Raw genomic sequence first — 27,308 nt, 5'->3', positions numbered from 1 at the left:
CTAATCTGCATAGCATATCATATTTTTCCCCAAAATGTTTGAATTTAGATGTAGTAAAGGTGTGAGGCTGCTTTCTGTGTTATTTAGACCTAATTTAGAACAACTGTAATTGAAATGCTTTATGTCCTAAACAACATTTAGCACTTTTTATGAATCAAAAAATGTGTGGAAAATTGTGTTGCTTTATGAAACCTCCTTGTTCTGAACAGCCAAAAGAATCTACTTTATCTGAGTTATTTTCATTTTTTGCCCTACAGCTTGATGTTTTTTTTTTTTGGGCACTATTCTATTCGGCACTATCATAATCCGTATCTCAAGGGAATTAGTGGGTCCTGCATCACATGAAAACATACAGTATGACTCCGGGGAAACTCAGGAAAAGTGCAAATTTCCTTCATGTCATATCTTGAGAAAATCTTCCTAGCCAATGTTGTGGATTGTATTATTCTAAAACATATTCTATGAATATGAATTGGCACTGTATCTGCCCCCTGCTCTACATTAGTATATATTGAATGAAGAGGAGAGAAATTGTATTTTGTTCATTTGGAAGAGAAGGAGCAACGCTCTCCTGCACTTTCTGGCATCAATGTAAAGGGTTAATTAGGTTTTGAACACGCACACACATAAACAGTCTGGAATCAAGGCGAGGCCCTGCAGAGTCCGACCAATGACAGTCAAGGACACACTGCTGCCAAAGTGACATGATTATCCTGTAACTATTGAGCTATACGGGAGGACTGCTAATGAACACAAACATCACTCGTTCACCCTGAGATGACCTCCACCCTTTCTTCGTCCTTTCTCCTCTTTTCCCTCCTCCTGTACGCTCATGCAAATACGCACAATACTCATAGTTCTTTTATAATACATTAAAAAATGCACACATACTGTAAGCCCACTCATAGATAGTTGCATAATAATTCAGGGCTGTTTCTTCAACTGATCCATGCTGGAATAGTCAACAACTCCTTTACAGCTACATCTATTATGCAGTTGTGAGACTACTATATAATGCAGTATACAGTGCAAGCTTGAGGCAGTGTTGCAGTCAGAGAGGGAAGTGAGGACAGTTTGTCGGATTTAGCTGCTCTTGTAGTTTACATGACCTTACTTTAACTTTGGAGCATGTGTCTTTTCATCCTGTCTGTGTGTGTTGCCACAGGTCTAGACCGTCTGTTGCAAAGGTTACCCCCTGCCTGGGGTGTTTGTGTGGAGAGCATACAGCACAAGCTTAGATGATGATTGGATGGAATGTATTGCATGTTGCACCAGTTGTAAAGCCGGAAATAAGTACATAGAAAGTAGATACAAACACATTAAAGAATTCTTGTTTGTTGTCTGTACTGCAATAGCTTGTGTGATGGGCAAATTCCATACATACTGTACATTAGGGTGCATCAAAAAACACAATTATTGAATTTTGATATGGCTGGGTACTAAAAGTGTTAAAATATATGTAGAAACAACACATACAAAATATTTTTCCAATACATGATTATTTAGGGGTGTCACCATACATCTGTTTTTGTGGAATAAAGTGGTTCAGTTCAATGGTCGCCATGGAGATTTGAGGTCAGCAAAGACTGCAGCTCAAGAACTATGAGGTGATCGTTATGTTTTTGTTGGTATTTATACTCCTATTACATATTACTAGCAAATTTGTGGTTTTGTCTTCGTAATTTGAATGATTTGTAGTCATATTTATAGGTATTTAATGCTCATTGCCTCTACTGTAGCTAACATTAGCTAGCTACAGTTTGCTAATGACAGTTAGCTAGTAGCTGAGCAAGCATAACATCAACAACAGTAATATAGAGTAGACAGTATTGCTGATGCCTCATATTTATTGAGAGTGGTACTGTAGTCCTACATAACTTGATATACACTTTTTCATTTATTATTTTAGGCACTGTGCAGCACAACCCACCAGCTCTCCTAAGATGCTGCCTTCAACAACTAGTAGTTCCTTTCAGACTAGCAGTCACAGCTTGGTCTTTGGTCTGGGCCCCCTTTGATGACCCTATAGAAAATGATGCTGTATAGAAGTTCATTGTACTCAACATTTCCAGGTCAACTTTTTGGCAATTAGACTAGAAATTGCACATTTTCCGAAATTTTACAAAAGTTTATGTGTGAGGTGGCACCCCTAAATCTCAATGGATTTCCTCAAAACTTTGCAAAAGACATTTTTATGTCCGTTACAAAAAAATGGAATGCCAGCCTAATTCATTAATTCATTCATTTTCTACCGCTTTTTCCTCACGAGGGTCGCGGGGGGTGCTGGAGCCTATCCCAGCTGTCTTCGGGCGAAAGGCGGGGTACACCCTGGACTGGTCGCCAGCCAATCACAGGGCACATATAGACAAACAACCATTCACACTCACATTCATACCTATGGACAATTGATATTATTAATTTAAAATTTCCCATTCAAATTTGATGCACCCTACTGGACATACATATACATATGTGCATACGTACATACATACATACATACATACATACATACATACATACATACATACATACATACATACATACATACATACATACATACATACATACATACATACAAGCAGTATCCAGATTGTTGATATGCAGTAGATATCTGTGCATAATACTGCACCACATTTCATTGTCTGTACTGGTAACTGCGTTGTAACTAATTATGGTTTGATTTTTTTACATTGTGGCGGATTAGCGATCGGCCCATCCGTAATATGAAACCATTCTTATCCATCGATCTTCTCAACCTCTGAAAAAGTCTGAAAATCAAACCTGACAGCTACCAGTGACATAAAGTGACAGATAGAAGGATTAAATGCTCTTCCAAGAGACATCAGGAGGCACATAATTAGCCTGTCTTTCTAACTTCATTCATTCATTCATTTTCTACCGCTTTTCCTCACGAGGGTCGCGGGGGTGCTGGAGCCTATCCCAGCTGTCTTCGGGCGAGAGGCGGGGTACACCCTGGACTGGTGGCCAGCCAATCACAGGGCACATATAGACAAACAACCATTCACACTCACATTCATACAATTTGGAGTCGCCAATTAACCTAGCATGTTTTTGGAATGTGGGAGGAAACCGGAGTACCCAGAGAAAACCCATGCATGCACGGGGAGAACATGCAAACTCCACACAGAGATGGCCGAGGGTGGAATTGAACCCTGGTCTCCTAGCTGTGAGGTCTGCGCGCTAACCACTAGACCGCCGTGCCGCCCTGTCTTTCGAACTTGTACTTTCAAAAGGTAAATCCACAAAAAAATGATGTTGTTTGTGGGGTGAGTGTCCTTTGATGTTCCGGTCAATCAGGAGCCATTTGGTCGGTCATGTTTTTTCTCCATTCCTTTTATTTATTTAATTAGGCCGCTGATTGGGTGCCCTCAATAGAAAAGCTGTCAGATGAGTTCAATTCTGGATCAGTGCTCTCTCTCTCCCCATTTTGCATGCTGCACAGATACAGTCATGCATATGGTCGTCATGGACATTTTTTCATTGCAGTGGTAGTAGTGAAGAATTTTAGCAAGACAGTGGCAAACCAAACAGGGGCAGCTGTAATGTCTTTGTCGGAATCTTGCACAACAAAGTCACTCATGCATGTTACCTCATCTGTTGCCAGTAGTTCACAATGTAGAGTGTCAAGCTGGCTTCAATTGGAAGCTTACAGTTTCCAGGATCTCAGAAAAATTCCATGTCCACTCCACTGTGGTGGATCACACTCCCAAGTGCTTAGAAAGACATCGGTGTTGTGCCGCTAGCTGCGAACCCAACTTTATAGGAGTTGAGTTATGTTTTCTCCAGCATCGGTAACGCGTAATGTTTTTTGAAGGACTACTGGTGTTTAAAAACCTCCAGTAGAGCAACGGCTATTAGCAACCCTGCTCTTTGTATGCACACTCTATAATGCTACATAGACAAGACCTTAAAAAATAAACACAGTTAGGACACTGATAAATTGTTACTTACTGCTTGCTTCTGACTCTTCGACAGGACCAAGTAAGGTTGGAAATCAGCGCATCAGGCTTCAACAAGTTTGTCGGCTTGTCCATTGACAGACGAAACAGTCCAGTGTGAAATGCCGTTGGCAGATTAAAATACACTTCTTTTGCTAGTAGGGAATCAGGAACTCCAACCACTTGTGTGTTTTTAGGAATTGTAAACAAATGTGGCTTTCCTTTACATCCAAACAAGCACTTTTTTATGAGCCATTGTGACCAGCTTAAATAGAAACAGAGTGTGTCTGACCTACAGCCATGCCCATAAGGAAGCCTGCTCCTCTGTGACATCACAAAGGAACAGTTTTGCAACGCCCTCTAGAACGGAGTGTTTTGATCCATCCCAAACTTCTTTCAAGGCTCACTTCCAAATTTGCCAACCTCATTATCTGAAACTTTGGCATCATTTAAGTTTAATACCCATGCTTTTCATTGTGTACGTCAACAAATTACACAAATGCGCATACACAAATTAGTGGTGTGTCGGTCATGAACGAATGTCAATGGGTCAAAAGAACTAGTTTTTTTTGTGAACGGAATGAACGAGGTCACGACCCCTAAAATAACCGTTCAGTTTGTTCAGTTGCAAATGCTTTTTTTTTGATTGACTGGAGAGTCAGTTCACCGTTCCTTTTGCTGGGCGGGACTATCTGCGTGCTTGCCTGTCTTACCCTATCATCGCGCCTCGCTTTGTGAGTGGGTGGGGTTAGCTGACTGAAAGACCGAGACCAAGAGATTGACTGCCACTCGTCAGCCGTTCATTCTTGACCGACACAGCACTAACAGAGAGGACTGAGTCCAAGCGGAAGCGTTCACTCTCTGCCAGGTGCTGTCAGCCTGTCACTAGCTGACCGACTTGTGAAATCGACATGGCTGACCGAGTCTATGCACAGGGGGAGATCACAGGCTAACAACCAATTGACTGAAATGACCGAAAAGAATGGATCTTTTTACTGAATGAACCGTAATGATCCAGTTCACTGAAACGAACGGTTTTGCCCACCACTAACACAAATCAAACCGAGATATTACATACCACTGTTAAATTGACTTCACCCATGGACTGCACCCCAGTTGACAACTACCGCATTGGCGTTAGTCACTGCGATCAAGATCAATAAGTCCTTTAATGGTTCAGTGTGCTGTTCCCTCTGTTAGGCCAGTTAGCACCAATTGTTGCTTTGTTTGAGTACGTATACTGACAAGCTACCCACAACAACCTTTTCATAGAGGAAGTGAAAGCCACCATGCAAACATCCTGTTCGAGCCTCCTTTTTCAGCTCTAGCAAACAGGAATTTCATGATATTTATTCGAATATAATGAAATGACATGTCTTAATTATGACTTTGTGGACTAATTTTTAGTCAATCCATTGCTTTGTATAATAAACTTTTGAGAAATATAACTGTCGTGTAGCAATTGCAAGGCAGTCGGCTACATTATGCACACACATATGTGAGTGGGTTTTGTGCTCCTGCCACCCCAAATCTGTAAACCTTGGGGAAACACTGCCTGCTTTAGTACCACTTTTCCTTGCCTTTTGGCGTGCAGCCATCTCTTCCCTCCTGCCACTTCATTCTTCATCTTGCTGAACTACAAACGCCAGCAGTGGGTGGAGCATACCATCATTGCTCTCAGCTGAACTTTGTGAAGTGAAATACTGTTTGTTTGGATTTTGATTTCATGTCCGAATGAACTTCAGGGTTTAGGGTATGTGAAGATTATCTTTATTGATCTCTGAGGGGGATCATTGCATCTTATTTCACACCATTAAATAACAGAAACAGAATGTAACATTATCTATCTTCAGCATGCCTGCAGTGTTCTCTGCTCTCTCTATAACATCGGCACGTTTAGCTTTGTCAGTGAAACACAGACACGATAAAACTAGTAATCTCCCTGACAAACTGCACATAAACAACTACAAGCCATTGGCCTTTTTCTGAGTCTTTTATTGTTCCACCTGCCATTTGAGCTTGGCTATCATTGGACATAAATGGAGTTCTGGCTTTGAGGTGCCTAATCACTGTCAGTGACCTTTTTGGAGAAATGAGACCAAATCTTGTGCCAGAGTTGGAGTTTATACAGCACAGCTCGACCGAAATCGGGTCAACTCAATTCCTGCTGCATGAGAAGATGTATCACTTCATGTATCACTTGCAGTTACAACATGGAAACGTTGTATTAGCTACCATTTTATTATTTTAGTGTGCTTGCAGAAAAAACAGGATTTGCTACACATGTTGAAATAAAGCCTGGAGCTTTGCCAATTATTTTTCATCCCTTTCATACATGGGAGCTGTCAGCTTGATTGTTGTGTTGTTGTTGTGTTTTTTCTTATAATAATAATAATACATTTTATTTGTATAGCGCTTTTCAAAATACTCTTTGACACTTTAATGGCAATGGAGTTGAATAAAAGCAAGTAAACAGAGTAGAAGACATACCAAAATACAACATTAATTCATTAATACACAGTTAAAACATGAGAAAAAGCGGGGCGGGACACAGCAGTCAGATATAAAAAGTTAAAAAAATAAAAAGTTCTTGTTTTCTAGGCTAACCTCGCATGATGCTGCTGTTACAGTAATATGTGAGTGTAATGCCAGCAGCTCACATAGCTATGTTAGTGTTGCTAAGTAGGGGTAGGAGTGTTGTACGTAAACATATATGGCCTACTATTGTACATGTAAAAAGTGGATGAAATGCACTATAGCAAATGGAGCCACACATGGGGGACCTCTCTTTACAATCATTTAAAAAAGTACAAAATGGGACTTCAAAAAAGTTTGCTTAAAGATCCAATCGAATTTCTTAACACTCGTGTTTCACTGGCTGTCATCCCCCTTCCCCCCACTCCCTTGGGATCCATGTTGTGTTACGTGTTACACCACATCACACAAGCGGTCCTCAGTTATAATGACAACAATCACTTGTTCTCCCTCTCCTCACATGGGCCACACACACAGGCCGATGGGGGGCGGGGCTTCATATGCAAATATAGTCTGCGTGAGCGGCATGGGCCTAACACACATTAGCCCCGCCTCTATGACCAGTTGCTGGGCAACGGGCAACGAGCAACGGCCACTGCACTCAACTTCCCACACCGAGGAGGTGGAGGAGGGACAGAGGGGAGGGAGGGGCTATGAATAGAAGAAGTCAAGCCGAGTGAACGACGCCACTCTTGGGACGTGTGTGACTACTTTGTGTCGAACGGAGAGACAAGGAGCAGCTACTTTCTTTTAGCTAATGGTGCATCGCTCCGCTTTGGACGGTACCTTTGGACTTTTAGCCAAGACTACGCCGCTTGTTGTCTCTCTGAGGGGAGCACCTGTTCGTCTGTCCGCTGTTAGCTGAGACGCAGGACCGAGTACCCCGCACCGGGAGAGAGTGGATGACTTCGGTGGATGAAGGTCTGTCTGGAGCCAAGAGGGGGGCCGCTGACTGTGGACCTCCCTCTTTAGGAAGCGAGGTGAGTAAGCGATGTGATGACGGGAGGCAAACACACAAACACACTGATTGTTTTTCAAATATAATAATTAATAATTAGCTACATTTGTATATTCTGGTGTCGGAAAGCTGTTTAAAGGCACCGCAGAGCCCACTGTTGGCATTAGAGTTTGAATATGCTGCATTATTGGTGCATGAGTGCTTGTATAGCTATCGTCTACTGCAGCTGTGTGTCTAAAACATCCCGCTGTACTTGTCTCTGTGCTCCACTATAGCTCCAGGTCTGCGTTTATAGCATTCAGCTGGCATTTATAATTAATGTTGCTTCGGACATGTCGGATAATAAATAACCAGTTAAACGAGAAAAATAAGCTTAAGAAAAATAAAGAAAGCCGTCTTTTTCAAATATGCTAAACCAGGGGTGTCCGAACTTGGACCACATCATGAAAAGTGGAAGTATGGGGGGCCATTTTGATTCATTTTCCAAAAGGTATTCTAGGTGCCTTGAGTACATGTAAACATTTCCTGACATGATTTTGTTAAATTTTATTTCTACAAAACCCCTGGTCGAGTGGATTTGTCAAATTTTGGATATTGGACAGTTGCAATATAATCAATATATAACATTAAAGTGTGCTCAAGTAGTGGTGTTGCTGTTCATGTCAGCTTGACATGATAGCTAATAGAGGCAAGCAATACCAACAACAACTTTTGGTTGTTCATTAATTCATTTTCTACCGCTTTTTCCTCACGAGGGTCGCGGGGGTGCTGGAGCCTATCCCAGCTGTCTTGGGCAAGAGGCGAGGTACACCCTGGACTGGTGGCCAGCCAATCACAGGGCACATATAGACAAACAACCATTCACACTCACATTCATACCTATGGACAATTTGGAGTCGCCAATTAACCTAGCATGTTTTTGGAATGTGGGAGGAAATCGAAGTACCTGGAGAAAACCCACGCATGCACGGGGAGAACATGCAAACTCCACACCGAGATGGCCGAGGGTGGAATTGAACCCTGGTGTCCTAGCTGTGAGGTCTGCGCGCTAACCACTCGACCGCCGTGCCGCCTACTTTTGGTTGTTGGTAGGAAAAAAATAAGCTATTTTCTTCTGGATATTTAAGAGATGGTATCTAAGCCAGAACAATATTTACAGTATACACATTACTAATAGGATTTCCCACTGATTTGATGTTAAATAAACATCTGTGTTGTGTCATGAAATGATTCGTTTTTGTATTCATTTAGATAAAGCTGGTCTCACATGGCTGTGCAACTGATGCTCATTAATTAGTCCAAAAGTAGTAGTGACTTAGTTGAGTTGCCGTGTTACGTGTTGTATACTCCAGGTGCTGGACTTGACGTTACATAATGAGATTTAGTCTCCTTCAGATGGAGCTGTGTCATACAAAACACTGACAGGAGGGCTTTTAAAACGCCTCTTCAGTCATTTTGTTTGTGGGCTTTCCCATGTCGGTTGAGATTATTACCCTCATTATGCTTTGTTGTATTCTCTCAAAGAGAACATTCAAGTCAAGTGTCCCTGTGTGTACTCTAGCACTAGAATAACTAGATTAACTCACGCTACTGAGCTGTACTGGATGAATGGAGGCTAATCTGGAGTTAAAACGGTCCCACCTCTGGTACAATCTCACCTGACGTAACGATACCCTGAGAGCAGAATGGTAATAATCTTCACACAAAACACGTTATAATTGTCAACACCAAAACATTCACATCTTCTGAGTCACTAGCCACGTTTACATGGACCCAAATATTCCAATTACATTCGGTTTATTTGCTCAAATGGAAAGAATCTAACCTTTGTATGCACCTAATTCCGAAAGAAAAATGCCAATCCAAATGAATATATAATCTGATTCAAAGGGGTGGAATATTCCTTTCCCCACTCCGATTGAGGTATCTTGTACCCGCTCAATCGGAAAGTTGTCAAACTGTGTTCTTCTTCGTGGTGTTTTTCTTCTTGTTGTTCGGTTGGCAAGCAGCTTTCGTGTGCATTACCGACATCTGTGGAACAGAATCTAAACACTTCTATGCGACATTTACAAGTCCAGTTTTATTAAAAAAAGAAAATGCATATCTATATAAAACATGTGCCTAGCTTAATTATAAAATATTCTTTTCTTTCTATTCTTTCAGCTAATGCTGAGATATGACGTAACACGCAGCTCAAGACGTTCTTCGATTTAAAAAGAGGGAGGCGGGCAATCGGCACTGGACTGCTGTGGAAAGTTTGTTTTTGATTCAAACTAAATTTCAAGACTGGACGAAGGAAAAACTGGCAATACGGAGTTATTCCAACAAGTGAAAGGAAAACTCGAGGAAGTCGGTATCACGTGATGTTGGTGTTTACGCTTTACTGCGCATGCCCCATTGACTATTCTGGTTGATTATAGAGTCGCATATAGACACGCGATTGGAATATTCCTGTCCATGTATACCATTGCTTTCGGAAAGATTCCATTCGGAAAGAGAAAAACTCATGTAAACATGGCTATTGAGTCTCTGTAAATTACGATAAATGACATTTCCAATGTCAATGTTAATGTGTACCTATTCGTTTGTATGCCATTTCCATTCGTCCATATTGTGATGATAATGCTTCTTTATGCTTCCCAGCTACATAAGAACTCGGTTTGTGTTTTGTTGTTGCCAGCAAAAAATAATCAGATAATAATCCGAATCGCGTTGGCCCAGAATAGCCAGGGCTCTGACCACCTGCCAAGGGGTCTGCCAGACAATGAAATGACCCCTTTTCTGTAGGCTGACAAAACAGCGTGTTGCCAGAAAAGACACTTGTTAAACAAAGACAAAGATAGAGGTTCCCCCCTCTTCCTTAGTGCTTTGGCATTTGAGGACGTCGGACACAGAACACTTCAACTCCAACCTGTGACCCAGGACTATTTATTTTAGCATATGCAAGTCATTTTGATGGAAGGCTAATAGTATGGCAAGCGATATAAAAGTAAGCTTATCTATGGCACCGTGGAGAGTATCCAAAGTAAGCCAGTTGAGTGTAGCTGCTTTCATACCGTTAGGTCAACTGTCAGTAGTTAGTATATACTCATGTTTTTTTCTTTTCTAAGCCCCATTTTTGGAAAAAACTCAAACTCACTTGCGATGTTTTCTCCTGTGTGTTCCTGGTTTGGAAACAAAATGACTTCAAAGTCCAGTCCCTGGTTATTTAGTGGACTGTGAGGGTAATATATGGTTAAGTTAGTCAGGTATTCCAAATGTTCTGTTGAAACCAAACCACTTCTGTATAACAGTGGTACCTCCGCGTTTAGCAACAATTTCTTCAAAGATAGTCTCCACTTCTCCTCGGCCTTCAGCCATGATCATTTTCTCTCTTTTGGTTGTTTTGTTGTTTGCTCCGCTTTCTCTGCTGTTTCTGGTCCATGGTAGTAAAAGTTGTACAAGTACATTTTCCGTTTTGACCTAAAAATGGAAAGGAACCTTGCTGTCGTTCAGCTGACACCTCAGTGACATAAACCTGTGATGAATGAATGACATGCCTTTCTTGGCATCTTTGCATGACTAATGTTCTGTATGAAAGTGACAGTAAAATGTCAACTGGGAGTCATGCCCTTTGCCTTTTGATCAGACATAAAGTTCTCATGACGACTTGTCACTTATGGGCTTAATGATGGAATGAAATTCAAGTTTTCCTTGTTTAACGGCCTGTCCGTGCCTATAACACATACTAACCTGCAAAATTGTCAGGGCATCAGCTTTCTTATTATAATAGCATTTCAACCTTTAAGCAGGAAATGAGACATAAGAGGGTGTTAGCAAGTTTCCATTGGATTTAGATAATGATTATAGACGGGTTCCTGCAAATAATGACACATAGTCTATGTAGGATTGCTAAAACTATTACTCTAATGATGGACTAAGACTTATGCAAAGTACTATATGTTCACAATGTAACCTAATCTGAACACATTCAAGAGGACATATTCTTCTGCATCACAAGACAAATTAAAACTCCTTTTTCCCCAGGGGTTCCCAGTACTTACCTGAGCAGAGTTTCAGTCTCAATGGCCCCACTCAGCAACCACAGCCCCTCCCCTCATTGTGCTTTATCCAGGCCAACATTCTTGGTAATCCAAGCTGCAACGTGCGGCCCTTGGGACCCCATTGGAAACAAACAAATGGCTATGTGTTCTAAAAACTTTGTACTATGTCAAAATGCAGCCAGAGTTTCTCTTAGGAGGAAGAGTGAGGCTTTTATTTGTTTAATCATTCTTGTAAGTTCTTACAATTGTGAGTCAATCTTTAACAAAATGATAGTGAAATGCGAGTCATTACTTCCCCTTTGTCGTCTTGATAGTAAACTGCAGAGTAGTTCCGCTGTTGTTGCCATGGCAACCCTGGCTCACCTACTTTAGTGGTCTATATTGGTGGAACTGCCAGGAGAATTATGTTCAGTGTTTTCTATTGCTTCTTCCATCTAACGTTACCAAACACTGAATATATTGCCATGTGCGTGTGTGTCTGTTTTCCTTGTCTCTCACCTCCGAACAGGAGCAGGAAGAAGCTTCACTTTGTGCATTGGTTTCAGCACTTTGGTTCCATAGAACAACGGCATGAACGGAGTAAGCGGTGGGTGGAGGCAGGGCCAATAGCATACACAGAAAGCAGTAACGTGTAACATAGTAGAAATTAAATTACATTACAATAATGAATGCAATATATTGTCATATTTGCAACTTTTTTATTGTACAGTTCTTAAAAATAATGTTACAATAAGAGTTGGGTGATATTTTTTAGATATCGGTATCTTCCAATGATAAGAAAATTCTGCACACATGCGGAACACATATCCGTGACCGTCGTTCAAAATAAGAGCGTCGTTTACCACATGCCTGTGTAAACCAGTGCTTCACAAATAGTGGGGTGACCCCCAGGCGGTATGATTTTTTTTTTTTTGCAATATCGGATCGGATCAAGACACCTCTGGATAAAATATAATCTCTTACTGTCACAGTAAGAGTACTGTCACAGACTATAAATGGCATTGTTGTTAAAATGCATTGGAAGCCATGCTAGCATGCATGTAATACTTAATGTAATACTCCCACTCGGGCCACAGAATGCACATATTGTTTAATGGCAGCTATGTTTTTCAAACAAACTCAAATTTGACAAACATATGCTCGCTAGTACCCTGAAGATACCAAATTTCATTGTGATTTTACCAAACATCCTAATTTTTTAGTCAATCCTCAGGGGCTCACACGAAGAAGTTGGATAACTGTGCCACCATGTGGTGTATTTATGTTTTGTAAATTGTAATCATGTGGAAAAAAATTGAAAATCGTTGATGATTTTATCTCTGACTCATTTTATGTAGAGAAATTCCAGTTTCACTGTGCATGTTTATGTGTTGCCCACTGAAGGGATGTGAGATGACAGAAGCACCCACTGGCGACAGCTAGGGCTGAACATCAGAGCTGAAGCATTAAATGCACTTGCAAATATTTTGGTGTTGGCAACATTTAAGTTGCCCGCTGGCTAGGAGGAGAGGATGAAGGGGAAAGACGGAGTGATACGGATGTAGAGCCTGTAAAGCCTTTGCTATGTTACTATTACCAACATTTTGCTGCATTTTCTTTCCCTGTTGTCTTTCTGCTTTTTTCGCATCCATCTCACTATCCTCTTTTCGCTGCATCTTTCAGCCTTCAGCTCATCCTGTATTCCCTTTGCTATGCTGACTCACACTGAATCAAAGCCTTTGGATCCCTCTGCTCAATGTTAGTTGATATGTAAGCTCATTCACTCGGGTCTAGCACCATGTTTGCATGTTTTGTTTTGCATGATTTTAAAGCAAACACATTTTTTTTACCATCTTGTTTATTTTGATCCGTGTTTGTAGAAACACGAACACTCAAGGAGTAAAGTAACACAGCTTTCTGTAATAATTGTGTCATTTGTATTACCTCTGATGTTGTGTAAATGACCATGACACCATTAGTTCAATTGAGTCAGGGACAGGAAGTGTAACTGGTAAACAAAGCCACTGGCCATTGGGGAAAAAAAAGATTTGCCAAATTGACCCAGTTGTTTGAAAATGTCTGCACTCTTAATCACAGGGTTTTGATGCCTTTGCATTTCCTACCTCCTTCCTTACTCGACGATCATTCATCACTGGCGTTCTACTTGTGTATACGACACTTCAAGGGAAAACCCTGCACTACCTCACCAAGCTCTTGCACCTTTCCTATAACAACTCCAGAGTTTCCGCTACCTGTAATTGCTCGTGGCAGTACGCCACTACAAAAAAAGCTGCTGCACCTCAAAAATTTGTTTTTTTTCAACTTGAAAACATTTTAAATAATATATTGTGTGTGTATATATATAGATCCATAAATAGCTTATTATTTACACACCTATTGACCACAATTGATTTGAAAACTATATCAAATGTCATTAAAATGTTTCACTGCACGTTCTTTTAATAGGCATGCACCAGAATCACCTGTCTGTCTTGCTGGCACTTCCTCATGTCTGACCACATACGCAAGTTTACTTTCATTTTGTTTCTTATTATCGGGAAACGAATAGCTCGTAAAATGTCTACTCGATTAATGACAGCTTGTCACATGCGAAGCCCGTCTATGCCAGCGTGGGTGATTGCTCACGTTTCAATCTCATTCCACTTTCTGGCACGTTTGTTTACATGGCTGGCAGCATCTTGCTAGCTTGTTTTATTTGTGCCATGGGCGAACTACCAGCTACGATCATCATCACAACTTGCTTTATAGTGTCCCTTAACAATCTTGCTCTCTTGTTATCATTAGAATGATGAAAATGTTAGACGATGTCGACACAACTGAACACAAAATGCACTTTTGACTCTCTTTTGCAGAATTGTTGTATTTCAACCACACTGAAAAGTTTTCGAGCATGAACTGCCTTTTTAAGGTCATGCCACCGCATCTCAATAGGATTCAGATCATGACAAAATTTTCCAGGTCTCGGGGCTCATCAAGATGTATTCTGGCAAAATTGAGATGAGGGTTAGCGTTCTTTTTGTTCAGTAGTGGTTCTGGGCTTGGGACTCTGCCATGCAAGCCATGTTTTCCCAGTGTCTGTCTTATGGTGGAGTCATGAACACTAACCTTAACTGAGGCAAGTGAGGCCTATATTTCTTTGGATATTTTTGTGGGGTCTTTTGTGACCTCTTGGATGAGTCCTCGCTGCGCTCTTGGGTAATTTTGGCTGGCAGGCCACTTCTGGGGAGGTTCAGGGAGGTTGTTCCCATGTTTTCGCCAAACTAATGTGCCTTCCTCCCACATTCAAAAAACATGCATGTAATTGCATGAATACATGCAATGCATGTTCATTGGGGACTCCAAATTGACCATAGGTATGAATGTGAGTGTGAATGGTTGTTTGTCTATATGTGCCCTGTGATTGGCTGGCGACCAGTCCAGGGTGTACCACCTCTCTCGCCCACAGACAGCTGGGATAGGCTCCAGCATAAGTGGCATAGAAAATGGATGAATGGATTGTATTGTTACCCATTCCAAAAAGCTCCCAAAATGAACCTTAATACCGAGGTACTGTATGTACTGGATGCTGTTCTACACAATGTAATTTCAGGATTAACTGTACTCCACTTTCTCCTTATTTAATGGTGACACACGCACAGTGTCAGAGGCATGTGTTGTCAACAAGGCTGCCCTTTATGTAGACTTCAGTGACTGGAACCTGCTAGCCCAAAAAATTGCACATACTCTTCCTATTGTTTCATCTCTGTCACAAAAAAAAAAAACAAAAACATTGACATGCTTTCAAACAATTATAATTTATACAGTACGTTTGACTTCCAGTCAACACATTGATTGCTAGCATACTCAACCGAAAGTCTTATTAGAGTAATTATCATTTCATCAACAAGGAACTGTTGCCGTTCCAGTAAGCAGTTTCCGGCTCCAAATGATCATGTTATAAATACAACCTTTTGCGTTTTACACGCCATACTGAGATGTTTAGTGGCATGTTTTAATACAGAGGTGCCCACTTATAAGTCGATTTTCCTTTTTTTAGATTGTTAGCCACCTCTGCCTGTTTTAAGTTTGTCATCAGTCTACGCCGATTCATGAATGGATCCCTTTGGGTTAGTGTTAAAAGGAATGTTGCCATCACTTGTTTTAGAGTCACACATGTTTACTTTCACTATGCCAGCAGTGTGAGACAAATCCAACTTATTTCTTTAATGCAAACAAGCATTTTATGATGCCCGTTCAGAGACACACACTTCTGTCCATCGAAATAAAAGTGCTGTTCACCACCATGTTGTCTGATTGTGTAAACAAAACAACAGTGTAAAAAATATCTTGCATTAATAACGCAGTTGGAATTGCATTGATGACTAGCCACAAGCACATCCATTACAGTTTGTTGAGGACTTTCACATATTGCTGTATGATTATAGAGGCTGACATCCCATTAGAAAGGTTAGCCAAGCGCCATCCGTTTCTGAAATACTTAAAATTGGTCAATAATGTAATAAAGTATTTAAATTAAATAATAATTGTCAGGATTTCTGCATTGAATTAACATTTTGGATCATTTGGATGTCATATCACTTGAGCACTTTTCCTCAGGAAAAGGTGTATAAAAATAGTTAATGGTTCATCTTTTAATGATAAATAATCATATACGGTGCTCCTTTCCATCATCATCCAGGGTAGCGACGAGGAGCGGCTCCCTCCGATCATCATGTGTACACGGGCCTATCCTGACGTCGTCCCCAGCAGCCCACTGTTCCCCGGAGACGTGGAGGAGGACGAGGGCAAGGAGAGAGATTCCGATAGAGACAGCGCCGTGGAAAGCACCCAAGGGTCCGACACTTCAGAAGGGCCAACCAGACTGGGGGACAAGGAAGACATCTTGGGGGATCTCTTCTTCCCCTCTGAGAAGTAAGTCACATCGAATGCCTTGTGTTTGCATATTGAAAGGACGTTATTTCGGTTTTTTTACATACATTGTGGCGCCGTCAGGACAAGCGGCACGAGCAACTCTGTCATCTCAGACCTGTCGACACGTTCCTCGGCTTCTCTGAACGAGGAGCAGTTTGAGGACTACGGCGAAGTGGAGGAGCCCGACTACGCTCCCAGCAGCCCCTATCCAGAAGACGAGAGCCGTACCAACGGATATTCTGATCTTGGATCATCTGTGACATCGAGGTAGTCAACTTTTCAAAGTTTATACCATACACTGAAGCCAAATTCTTGTAAAGGTGTTCCTTCAAAGAACTCATCAGTGAAATGATTACTGCAAAGAACCGTTTCTCGTTCTGTGCACTTGCTTCATCTATTTTTTACCCTCCTCTGGTAAAAGTAAACAAACTTACAGTATCACTCGGATTCTGTGAACATCCACCAGCAACACACGACTACTATTTTGAGGAAAAATATTCTGAACCAAGTCTAGAAGTTTGAAGAAGTTTGTTTACTCTGCTTTACCTGAGAGTTGTCATCCCAATGACGTAACAGAACAAGGCGCCATGAACTATAAATTACATTTTTGTGAATTTTCCGTTTGCTTTCAAAAAAGTAAGAATGTAGAACTTACTTACAATCAATATATACCATATTTAAGCAAAGTTGATGAATCACATCAAGGCCCCTTGAAGATTAGTAGGATCAAAACACAATTGCTGCATAAGACTGATCCAGTCCACTTCACTTCCGGAAGCTGCACTCTAAGCATCATGGGACTTGTAATTTTAAGCAAGAAAAGTCGTGACATATACACCGGACATTACGGTACCTGACTGATAACCGCACGCAAACTGCTTGAGGGGGGCGTGTCTTTACGCAGCGCTGATCGGTAATTTCCCGTCCTCCTTAAACTCCTGTGTCATTACCTGACTCATAGCTTAAGAGCTTTTGCCCTCCGGGAACACATTAATATTCACCAGTGGCTTTGCGTAATGCGATCAAGACTCTTGACCGATAAAGTGGAAAACTTTTTTGTGTTTCTTCCCTGCATACCAAGCAGACAAAACTCAAAGTGAGCCGGCAAAGAGATTTGTAGTCCAAATGAGGCCTGGGATTTAGAAGACTTACATGGCACATTTGAAGGGGGTTGGGGGTGCCTGGGAAGGAATTTTAAATAAGTGCAGTTTAGTGCAAAGTAGGCTAAAGGCGCAGTCATGAGCAAGGGAAAACAAAGACTGAAGAGATGATAATGTTTGTAGTGATGTAGAATTAGAACCCAAGTCCAGCTTCTGCTTTTCTTCAATCTTGCCAATAAACAAAACAGCAGTTTACGATAAACACACATACAGTAATAGCTGTGCTTTTTCTGTTGCAACAACCGCTGATTCTCAGAAGAAGGGGGAAAAAAATCAGTCCTGCAGGATTGCATTGCATGTATGGCATGAAGCAAGTCATTACAGCCCAACATGACTAACTGTAAATGACTTCAATCAGTGACACCATCAACATAAAGCAACAGCAATTATAAGCCGGGCGAAAGAGAATAGCATTAATTAAAGGGTGTGTCTGTGGTTTCTTTTTTGTCAGGTGTTGCATGGACAGGGTTAGATCCTCATACCGTTTTGAACTTTTACACCCCGAGTGACTCATGGTGAGATTGTGTGTCTGTGTGTGTGTCTACAGTGCGGGCCAGACGCCACGTAAGGTGCAACAACATTACCCTGCAGAGATGATGGACATCTACTGTTGTCAATGCAGCAAAAAAGTCAACCTGCTCACTGACCTAGAGGCTCGTCTCAAAAACCTCAAGGCTAACAGGTAGAAACAACACAATCAAATGCAATCTCACACGATATTAGTTCACATCAAGTGTAGCTTTCTTAACACTTAAGCCTAGGTCTCAATCAGTCATACGGGCTCCAACGGCCAGTCTACTTGCAAAAAACATCCAGGTAGCATGTAACAGGGTCTCAAGCCGGAGCTCAGTCGGTGGATCCCAGTGTTTTCTACCACTGAGAGAGGCTGCTCATCTAATCGGATGAATTAAATAATTTTTCTGGTTACTTGTGTAGCCTTCTGAAAGCGTTGCTGCGCTGTGAGTCTCGAAAACTCACCATACTCTGTTAAGTGTTTATTCTTCTACCACCATTTGACATGTTTGTTTTGGTTTGGAGCTGCACGCCTGCGCACTGTGAAGGAAAAGGGGAGCGCTTTTTCCTGTGTCACATTGACACAGGAAACCATACCGCACACAGGTGTCTCTACAGGCTTTCAAACCACGCCAAATATAAGCACTAACTGATTATTGCGTAAGGCTTTCACTCCCTAGCTGACCTCATCAAGCATTGCAAAAGGGAAACTATTAATGGAAACACAATCCAGGGTCACCCTTGATAGTCGTACATTCCAGCTGCGTGCATACATGTCCACGCATCTTCAAATCAGAGTGAGACTTGAAGTAGATTTAGCAGGAATTGTCTTGAAACTGCACTAATGCAACTTTATTTACTGCACACTGACCTTTTTATAAATAAAAATTAGCCATGGGTGGCAAGAATTGAAGATGAAAATGCATTGTTTGGAATTGGACCTGGAGGAACGTCTTTTAAACATGTTCAATGGAAAAATGAAAGCTTTCTCATTGTATGTGAGCCTCTTTATCATCTGCAGTCAGTGCAATTGAAGATATCATTGTGAAGCATTGATGTATTTAGCAGGTCGCATCTGGATATTTGAAAGCTGGGATCAAATGAGGAAGTTTGTCTTTTTTTTCTACCACATAATGAAATTTGCAGCATATAAAAGGGCCAGCAGTGCAGTGTTTACCTATGAGACATTTCCATTACAATTTACTGATAAATTGCGTTTTGATGCTTTTTCTTTTCTTGTGCAGTCCTAACAGGAAAATCTCCAGCACGGCATTTGGAAGGTAAGAAACACACTTCAGACACTAAGTCAACACAGAGACAACACAGTCTCTCACTTTTCTATTCATTCTAAGTGGCAGCAATTAGGCAAAAAGGTCCAATCTGATTGTGTGTATTTGTTAATATCTCACTATTTGCAGTGAAACAACACACGTGCAGCTTTAACAGGAAAAAAAAGACAAGGAACTCATCTAACATTAACATTGAAAGTAGCTGACATGATTTCAAAAAAGTGAAGCAAAGAAAGTTTCCTTCCCCTTTGTTTACATAGCCACAATACTAGCCACACGCAATCATACACGGCATTAGTGTTTACTGCCTTCTTATCTCTCCCCTGCCCTGTGCACCATTGCACTTAAGCATCCAGTTAATTACTAACTTATTCCAATAAAACCATCGAGCCATCTATGAGAACACATGCTGTAACAACGTCACTCTTGGCTGCACGATCTGTTGGGCTGAACGCCCCCCCAACCACGGCGAGTGAATTATAGTGACAGAATGAAAATGGCCTGTCAGAGCTGATCTATGTATTCAATATAAAGCTTGACGCTAGCACTGTCCTCTCTCTCTGTCTGCTTTGGTTCCTTCTTCCCCTTTTATAGCCCTCCTTATCTGTTATGTTTCCTCTTTCTTCTCCCCTCTTGAGATTAAAAATGGGATGCGGCTATAGTCCTTCATTGGCGCAAATATAACAATTGAAATGTCACTTTCAGACATAAAAACACCTTCTTTACAAGGCTGCTACAGCAAAGTGTGTGCCTTATTTTAATTCTGTTTGCACCGTTTTCTCTGTTGACACTAGCCTAGGGCGTTGTCCTCGAAATTCTCCCTTCTTTAGAAAGAGACTTTTGCAGCCTCGCGCTTTTTGTTCCAGTCACACTCTGGCAAACACACCAAAGGAGATATATTATGTCTCACTTTGTGTTTTGAGCAGGCAGTTGCTCCACAACAGCAACTTGAGTAGCAGCAATGGCAGCACAGAGGACCTTTTCCGAGATAGCATCGACTCCTGTGACATCGACATCAATGAGAAGGTATACTGTATGTACATGTGTGTTTAAAGTAGCAGTACATTGCAAAGTTTATATTTATTTTTTTGCACTTCTGCACCTTTTTATAGTTGTGAGGCGTCATTTAAATTTTAATCTAAAAAAAAATGCACACAAAAAACAATTATTCTGTGTTTACAACACACGTTCAGTGTACAGGATGACTGCGGGGACACAATAGACGGCAGCCATTTTAAGCATTAGCATGCTACTGACCTAACTAGTTAGACTCCAATTTTTTCATTGTAAACTTAAGGAAAGTTTTCAAACAGAGTTGGCAAGAAGGACAAAGTAAGAAGTCAATAGCTTTTTCAAGTCAAGGTTACTCAAGCCCCCATCTTTGTATAGCTGCTCATCAAACACTATTGATGTTCTAATATATTGAGATGCACTTGTATTTTCTTTCAAACCACATCCTGTAGCAGTTATGTTCGCAGCTTTGAAGATTGTTGACAGTGTTAATCAAGCTCCTTGTCTTGGCCAGGTAAACTCTTTGGAGAAGAAGGTTGCAGAACTGGAGAATGAAATTGTAATGAATGATGAGCTCAAGTCCAAGCTGAAGCAGGACAACACTCATTTAGTACACAGGTATTGTCTGAACATACAATGTTGCATGATGCATATTGCGACATTTGTCCGTATGGGAATTGTAATAATATTGACAAAATAATCTCAGGGTCAATGAACTTGAGGAACAACTGAAAGACCAGGAGACACGGGAGAACCAAAATCTGCAGGGGGAGTTGAGACGACATCGAGAGGCCTTCAGCAAGATGGAGAGAGACAAAACGACACAGATCGAGCTGCTCAACAACCGGTAAAAAAAATTAAAATACTGTTTTTTTTTTGGTAATGGTAATGGTTTTATTTCATTTAAACATGCATCAGATTACACTTGAGTGCATCACATAATCAGTTCACAGTTCCACATGTTCAAAAGGAGTAGGAAGAAGCAAAGTTTATTGAATCCTACCCCTCCATCTGGTACTTTTACAATCAGTAACTGTTACATTTGTTCACTTCCTGCTTTCCATAATACAGTTTACATTTACAATCAGTAACTGTTTCATTTGTTCGCTTCCTGCTTTCCATAATACAGCTTAAGGTTTTTTTTTGTTTTTTTTAAGATATTAAGATATGCCTTTATTCGTCCCTCAGTGGGGAAATTTGTTAAATTAATTAATTTGTAAATTAATAATGTACCGAAGTACGAGGTGATATGACTATACAATGACATTATGTGTACCATGAACAAAGGTGAAGAAAGTTGGTAAAGCGTCCCTTACGATCTTTGCAGCCTTTTGAAGTTGAGGCAAGATAAACTGCAAAAGAACTTGACACTGCCAATAACCGATAACTGTGCATGTTTCATAATTTAGAGTTAAGCAACTGGAGGATGAGAAAAATGAGATGCATATTAACATGACCAGACTGAAGACGCAGACTGAAAAACTGGATGAGGTGAGTCTCAGCTTGGATACTGTAACTTTTTTCCTCCACATATCTTAGTCTAATGTGATAACGCTCCAAAACACATAACAAATGTGTCTCTGTGCTCAGGAGAAGCAAAGGATGACAGATAAGCTTGAGGACACCAGCTTACGTCTGAAGGATGAAATGGACCTGTACAGGAAAATGATGGACAAACTGAGACAAAACAGGCTGCAGTTCCAGGAAGAGAAACAGGCCATGCAGGAGGTAGAACTGAATACTTAATATCAAACACAATCACAACACACCCTGGCGGCACTTTGACGCATCCCACACACTACCAGCATTACGTAACATGGCTTTCCTCTGGGCTTCTTTATATAGCTGATGGAGGACCTGCGGCGAGAGCTGGAACACCTGCAGCTCTTTAAACTGGATGTCGAAAAGACCGGACGTGGCCGCAGCTCTTCTTCTGGTCTGGCTGACTACAACAACAGGACCAGGGAGGTGGAGCTGGAGTACGAGGTCAAGAGGCTCAAGCAGGTAATGAGTAGAGACATGCATTGTCAGCACTTGCCATTTTGCTACATCATTAACATACATTTTCAACACCCATTTAAGGCTGACAAATGCAAATAAGGTGCAATATGACACCGAATGTGGTGAAAAAGTGTAACTTCAGGGGAATTAGGGTGCACGTGTGGTCTACTGTAAGATACTTGGCGGTCACCTGAAAATTCTGCCATGGAAAGGAAAGTCCTCAAGAGTATGTGACCCAGAAGACATCATGTTTTGGGTGTGTGAGGTGGTCGGACAATGTACATGTCGTACATAGGGGCCAATCGAGGCACGACTTTAAGCATATACTTAGCTGAGCCCATTATTCGGGGGAAAATACCAGTATGAATGTAAACCAAGTATTTTATTTTGAGTACATCTAGTACTTGGACCTCATTTGAGTGGAGAAAAGGGTTTTTCCTCTCATTCCATGTGGTAGTGGTACATTTTTGGCTTCTTTGACCTTTGGCCTTCTTCCCCTCTCTGTTTGAAAACCCTTTCTTAAGTTTAGAATAAGTAAATTGGAGAGGCTAACCAGTTAGCTTGGTAGCTAGCTATGCTAGCAGAGGTCGTCTGTTATGTCCTGCAGTAATCCTGCAGAAAATAATAGGCATGTTAAGGTGACGATGGGGGTGTTACAGGTTTTCTATGCTCTAAATACAAAAATATTCTGTTTGTTAATATTGAATGCAGTTTTGCAAACATTCACTAATCACGATCAGATCTGGGATCCACTAACCGCGATAAACGAGGGATAACTGTAGGCTGTTCATCACCTGATCAAAGGTTTAAGAGGATTCAATGTCATTTTCTGTCAGGTTTTCCCACTGGCATGATCTTTTGATGGCAAAGAGAAAATAGCTTTCTTTCTTTGAATGGGGTCAGATAGTTGAGCTGCATATGGAAGGCCTCTCGTAGGTTGGATGCAGTAACACAGTCATTTTAAGTTACTTAAAAGATCCTGAGCGTTATGGAACAAAAACACCCAGGGGCAGATTCAGTGCCCCAATTTTGATTAGTTCAACTTGATTCTAAGTTGTTTTTTTAAATAAATGAAAGCACATAATGATATGTTCCCTAAGGCATTGTTTGCCATCTGAGTAAATTGTGCAGACCGGATGCTGAGTAAACACTGACTACTGTATATGTGTGTTTAGATGTCCTCTCCATTCACCTTTGTTACGCGAATTACCGTCTCCATTAGTGTAATTTCCTGAACTGCTTACAGACTTTTATTATATTTTGGCCCACTATGTTGTACTTGTATTTAACCAAGCAACAACAAACATAGCATAGCAGGTATATCTCCCAATCTGGTGGACCAAAAAGAGCTCACTATGTGTGTATGTGTGTGTGCGCACGCAGCGATTTATGTCCCAGGACTTTCTTCCCCATGAATTCCAGCCGCTTGGGTTGTCTGGGGCTTTGCTCCGTCCCAGTCTGATGGTAAAATTGCTTCTTCGACCCCCCATCCCTTCAATATTAACCACTAATAACAATGGAGTAGAGTGAACCCGCCCGAGCTGATCTGGCGCTGCAGTCCCCGTACTAATGAAACTGTAAAACACGCAAGAGCAAGCAAACTCACCTCAGGTTTGGCGCTCAAGGGCAACATCACCATGGTGCTTTTATAACACAGCAGGCAATGCAGGGTGTAACGCTCATAACCTGCTTCATGTCCTGTAGGTGTTGCCATAGTAGATGTGCACTGCTACATGTGGTACCGGATGACCAACCAAGTGCAAGCAGCATTTTGTCTTCTGAGTTGAGTGAAGCTTTTGTACTATATATTTCTTACCAATTTCTCTTCCCTAACTGTCTCTTTGTAGGAGAACCAGAGACTGAAGGAGCAGAATGATGATCTGAATGGCCAAATTCTCAGCCTGAGCCTGTACGAAGCCAAGAATTTGTTCGCCACGCAGACCAAGGCCCAATCTCTGGCTGCTGAGATAGATAATGCATCCAGGGACCAGGTAAAAATCACAACATGGTGTCTGATTAGCATTTGCGGAAGTAGCCAAGTTTTACGTTGGCTCTAAACAAGCAGTTCAGTTCATCTCACCACAGCGCAGTTTGCAACAGTCAGTACTGGTTTGGCTTTTGTTTCCAGGCAGAATCCCAGTGAAACCTCTAATTAATACAACACAGAAGATAGAGATACCATAGAACTTTAAGCTGTGGTAATCTTTTTTTTGGTATGGACATGTTTATAAAAAGACAAACACGATGAACAAGATAAATATACCGCCAAGATTACACAGCCTGTAGGAAAATAAGATGGAAACATAACATATATAAAAGGTGCAGGGGGGTACTAACCTCTTTACATAGCAACTTAACACTCAAAAGGAGTACCTAAGAAATATACCAACGGTTATCAATACAAGTTTAAAATAATTTTTCCTACAATGAAGTGCGGCAGAGAAAATGGATGGATGGATGAATGGCACTGCAATGCTGCCTCTGTCCACCAGAGGGAGCCAGAAAGTCCAGAGGGAGGCTGACATCATTGCAGCACACTGACAGTCACCAATGAGTGCCAATGTATTATGAGAAAACCTTAAAATAGTTGGTGTTTTTTTCCTTTAAAACTTGTATTGGTATATTTTTAGGTACACCTTTTGCTGTGTGAATTGCTGTGTGATGAGTTTAGAATTCTTGATAAGATGACACCATGAATCAGACTGTTATATTAAGTGAGTAAATAATTAGTTATTTAACCAGATTTTAAATGATATTTAAATGATTAGTGGTACTTCTGTGAAGTAAAGGAGATGTCATGAGATTAGAATTTAGCCATAGCCATACCACTGTATAAGCTGCAGGGCTCAAAGTTTATACACCGGAAATTATGGTATTTCATGTCACGATGCAACACACCACACACACTCGCACAGTTGGAACAAACCATTTCTAGGCTGTGCAACCGATATTCGCATTACTCTGCCAAACACTGTACAAAGATACTGGGTCTGTATGTAGGCAGATTGATGTGTGTCATACCAGAAGCAACTTAGACCTGCAACTTATGAGGACATACAGCTTTGTTGGTGTGTCTCATTCCGACCAATGCCGTAGGAAAACAGGGATGGATGAGTCAGTGCCACTGCATTGCATGACATCTTTACTCAAGTGCTGTTGTCATTATCATGCAACATGTCCTGTTACGTTACAGAGCATGGGCATCTGTGTTGCAAACAGCTCACTTCCCGTACTTGGACTTAAAAGAATCTGCAGTTCTTTCAATTAGCACGTCTTCAAATGAGCTAACATGACACTGTCTCCACAGTTAATGGAAGCCCTGAAGGAGCAGGAGGAAATCAACATGCGGCTGCGACAGTATATGGACAAAATCATCCTCTCTATCCTTGATCACAACCCTTCCATCTTGGAGATCAAGGCCTAGCAGCGGCCATATGGAGTCAGCACAGCATTGAATATCGAGAACTGGGACATCTCCCCCTTTAGTTTGAAGAATCCTAAAGGGTGTATGCTGAACTAAAGGGAGTGACTTGATGGTCACACTAATGTGACGCGTCATCTGGATTTTTTTTCTACATTGTCTGTGCTATGAAGACATACTTGTTGGTGTCTTGTCCTCGACACACCTTGGAACCGGAAAGACTATGCTGGATATGGGCACGCTGGTACAAAAACTGGAAGAGCCTATCTCATCAGACATGTTTTGGCTAATATTAGGAACATTATAGCCTGGAGTAGGCCTGAGAGTAAGCACTGTGAGATGCTAGGCAACTAAAACGGCAAACTGATGCTATGTTTTAGGCTGGTTTAGTAACAGTACTGTTATGTATGTGGAGCATTTGGAATTGGCATATTTGAAAAGCAAGTTGGTAAAAGTGGGAAAAGTGGTCAAATTTATCAAGGTTACAGTCGAAGGAAAGCAAGTCTATGGTTCACGCTATTGGGCGTAGGGTTTCGGTGAAGTAGCTTCTTTGCAAATGAAGGTAATCTATTTGTTTACTCTTGAGAATATGTCTTCCAGGAACGCTGCAACACATGCACTGTGTCACTGTTCCGACTTGGATTTATTAATGAGTCACTTTAGAGATGAAGAAGCCGCCGCCAAGGAGTGTCTTTAAACTGTAACTTACATGATCGCCCCCATGCTTGAAAGGTACACTGCTCTTAGCAATAATAATAAGCTCAGCCATGTTGCACAGAAAAGTTTTGATGTGTAATGAATGTACGGGATGTGACTCTGAGTTGCCACTGTAAGTGAAATGTGTGCATACATGGGAGGAGCCTGTACGAAGGAAATGGCCCTGTGATACTTTTGAATATCATGAATGTACATCTTGATAATTCACTCCATGTGAGAAGGGACAACAATATGCTGTATTATGTACTTAACTAAAACTTGAGTTTTGCTTCCTTGCACAAAACCTTTGGTTTCCCTTTGCATGGTTCATACTTCCTCAGTCTGTGCCTTGGGAGGACAATTTTCAGGTGGATGTTGTAAAATGAATTGCTTAAGGAGGTACATTGTATGTCTTAATCATTTTTCTGGACTTGTAAATGCTGTAATTACATAGTGATCATTTGTAAACATGTGCCACTGTAGTTTTTTTCAGGTTAGATTCTATTTTCTACAGATTTATTAGGAAAGAACAATCAATGGTGCAAAGTGAACTGCGTTTTTTCAGTCTAACAAGTTGAATAACACTGGGATTTGTTGCATCTTCATGTGTTAATGCTCACAAAAAGTCAATATTTTCAATGGTATGATTAGTGAACTGTAATCCAAAAATATCTGTCCTGTTTTACGTAACAATTGGTTTCACTCTGTCTGCTTGGACGATTTAAATTAAAGACGCACACTGAGCTGTAAAAATGCCACATTATTTCTATTGGTGGTAGTTTAGAATATTGAGTGACTAAATAGTAACTAA

General features: G+C 41.1%; 1 protein-coding gene across 1 annotated transcript; it reads left to right on the top strand.

Moving 5' to 3' along the window:
- Positions 1-7,151: 7,151 nt before the first annotated feature.
- rab11fip4b (RAB11 family interacting protein 4 (class II) b) lies at positions 7,152-26,965 on the top strand. The gene is made up of 13 exons (XM_058091592.2): positions 7,152-7,474; positions 16,174-16,406; positions 16,488-16,673; positions 18,114-18,248; positions 19,324-19,359; positions 20,295-20,394; positions 20,894-20,997; positions 21,086-21,226; positions 21,789-21,870; positions 21,970-22,107; positions 22,225-22,383; positions 24,228-24,371; positions 25,688-26,965. Exons 1-13 carry the CDS (start codon positions 7,397-7,399, stop codon positions 25,802-25,804), a joined length of 1,653 nt encoding a protein of 550 aa, XP_057947575.2. The 5' UTR covers positions 7,152-7,396; the 3' UTR covers positions 25,805-26,965.
- The last annotated feature ends 343 nt before the right edge of the window (positions 26,966-27,308 follow it).

Source organism: Doryrhamphus excisus, linkage group LG9 (genome assembly GCF_037039965.1).
Source record: "Doryrhamphus excisus strain RoL-2023G ecotype Guam linkage group LG9, RoL_Dexc_Guam_v1.1, whole genome shotgun sequence".
In the NCBI taxonomy this organism is placed as follows: domain Eukaryota; kingdom Metazoa; phylum Chordata; class Actinopteri; order Syngnathiformes; family Syngnathidae; genus Doryrhamphus; species Doryrhamphus excisus.
The sequence above is the reverse complement of the archived record's forward strand: the minus strand, read 5'-3'. Positions and strand labels throughout refer to the sequence as shown.

What these genes read in the sequence shown, in the direction of transcription:
- rab11fip4b (XM_058091592.2), top strand. Translation starts at nt 7,397, where the DNA reads ATGACTTCGGTGGATGAAGGTCTGTCTGGAGCCAAGAGGGGGGCCGCT. An exon ending in ATCGAGCTGCTCAACAACCG is followed by an intron (nt 21,227 to 21,788) that starts GTAAAAAAAATT and finishes TTCATAATTTAG; the next exon opens with AGTTAAGCAACTGGAGGATG. An exon ending in ATAATGCATCCAGGGACCAG is followed by an intron (nt 24,372 to 25,687) that starts GTAAAAATCACA and finishes CTGTCTCCACAG; the next exon opens with TTAATGGAAGCCCTGAAGGA.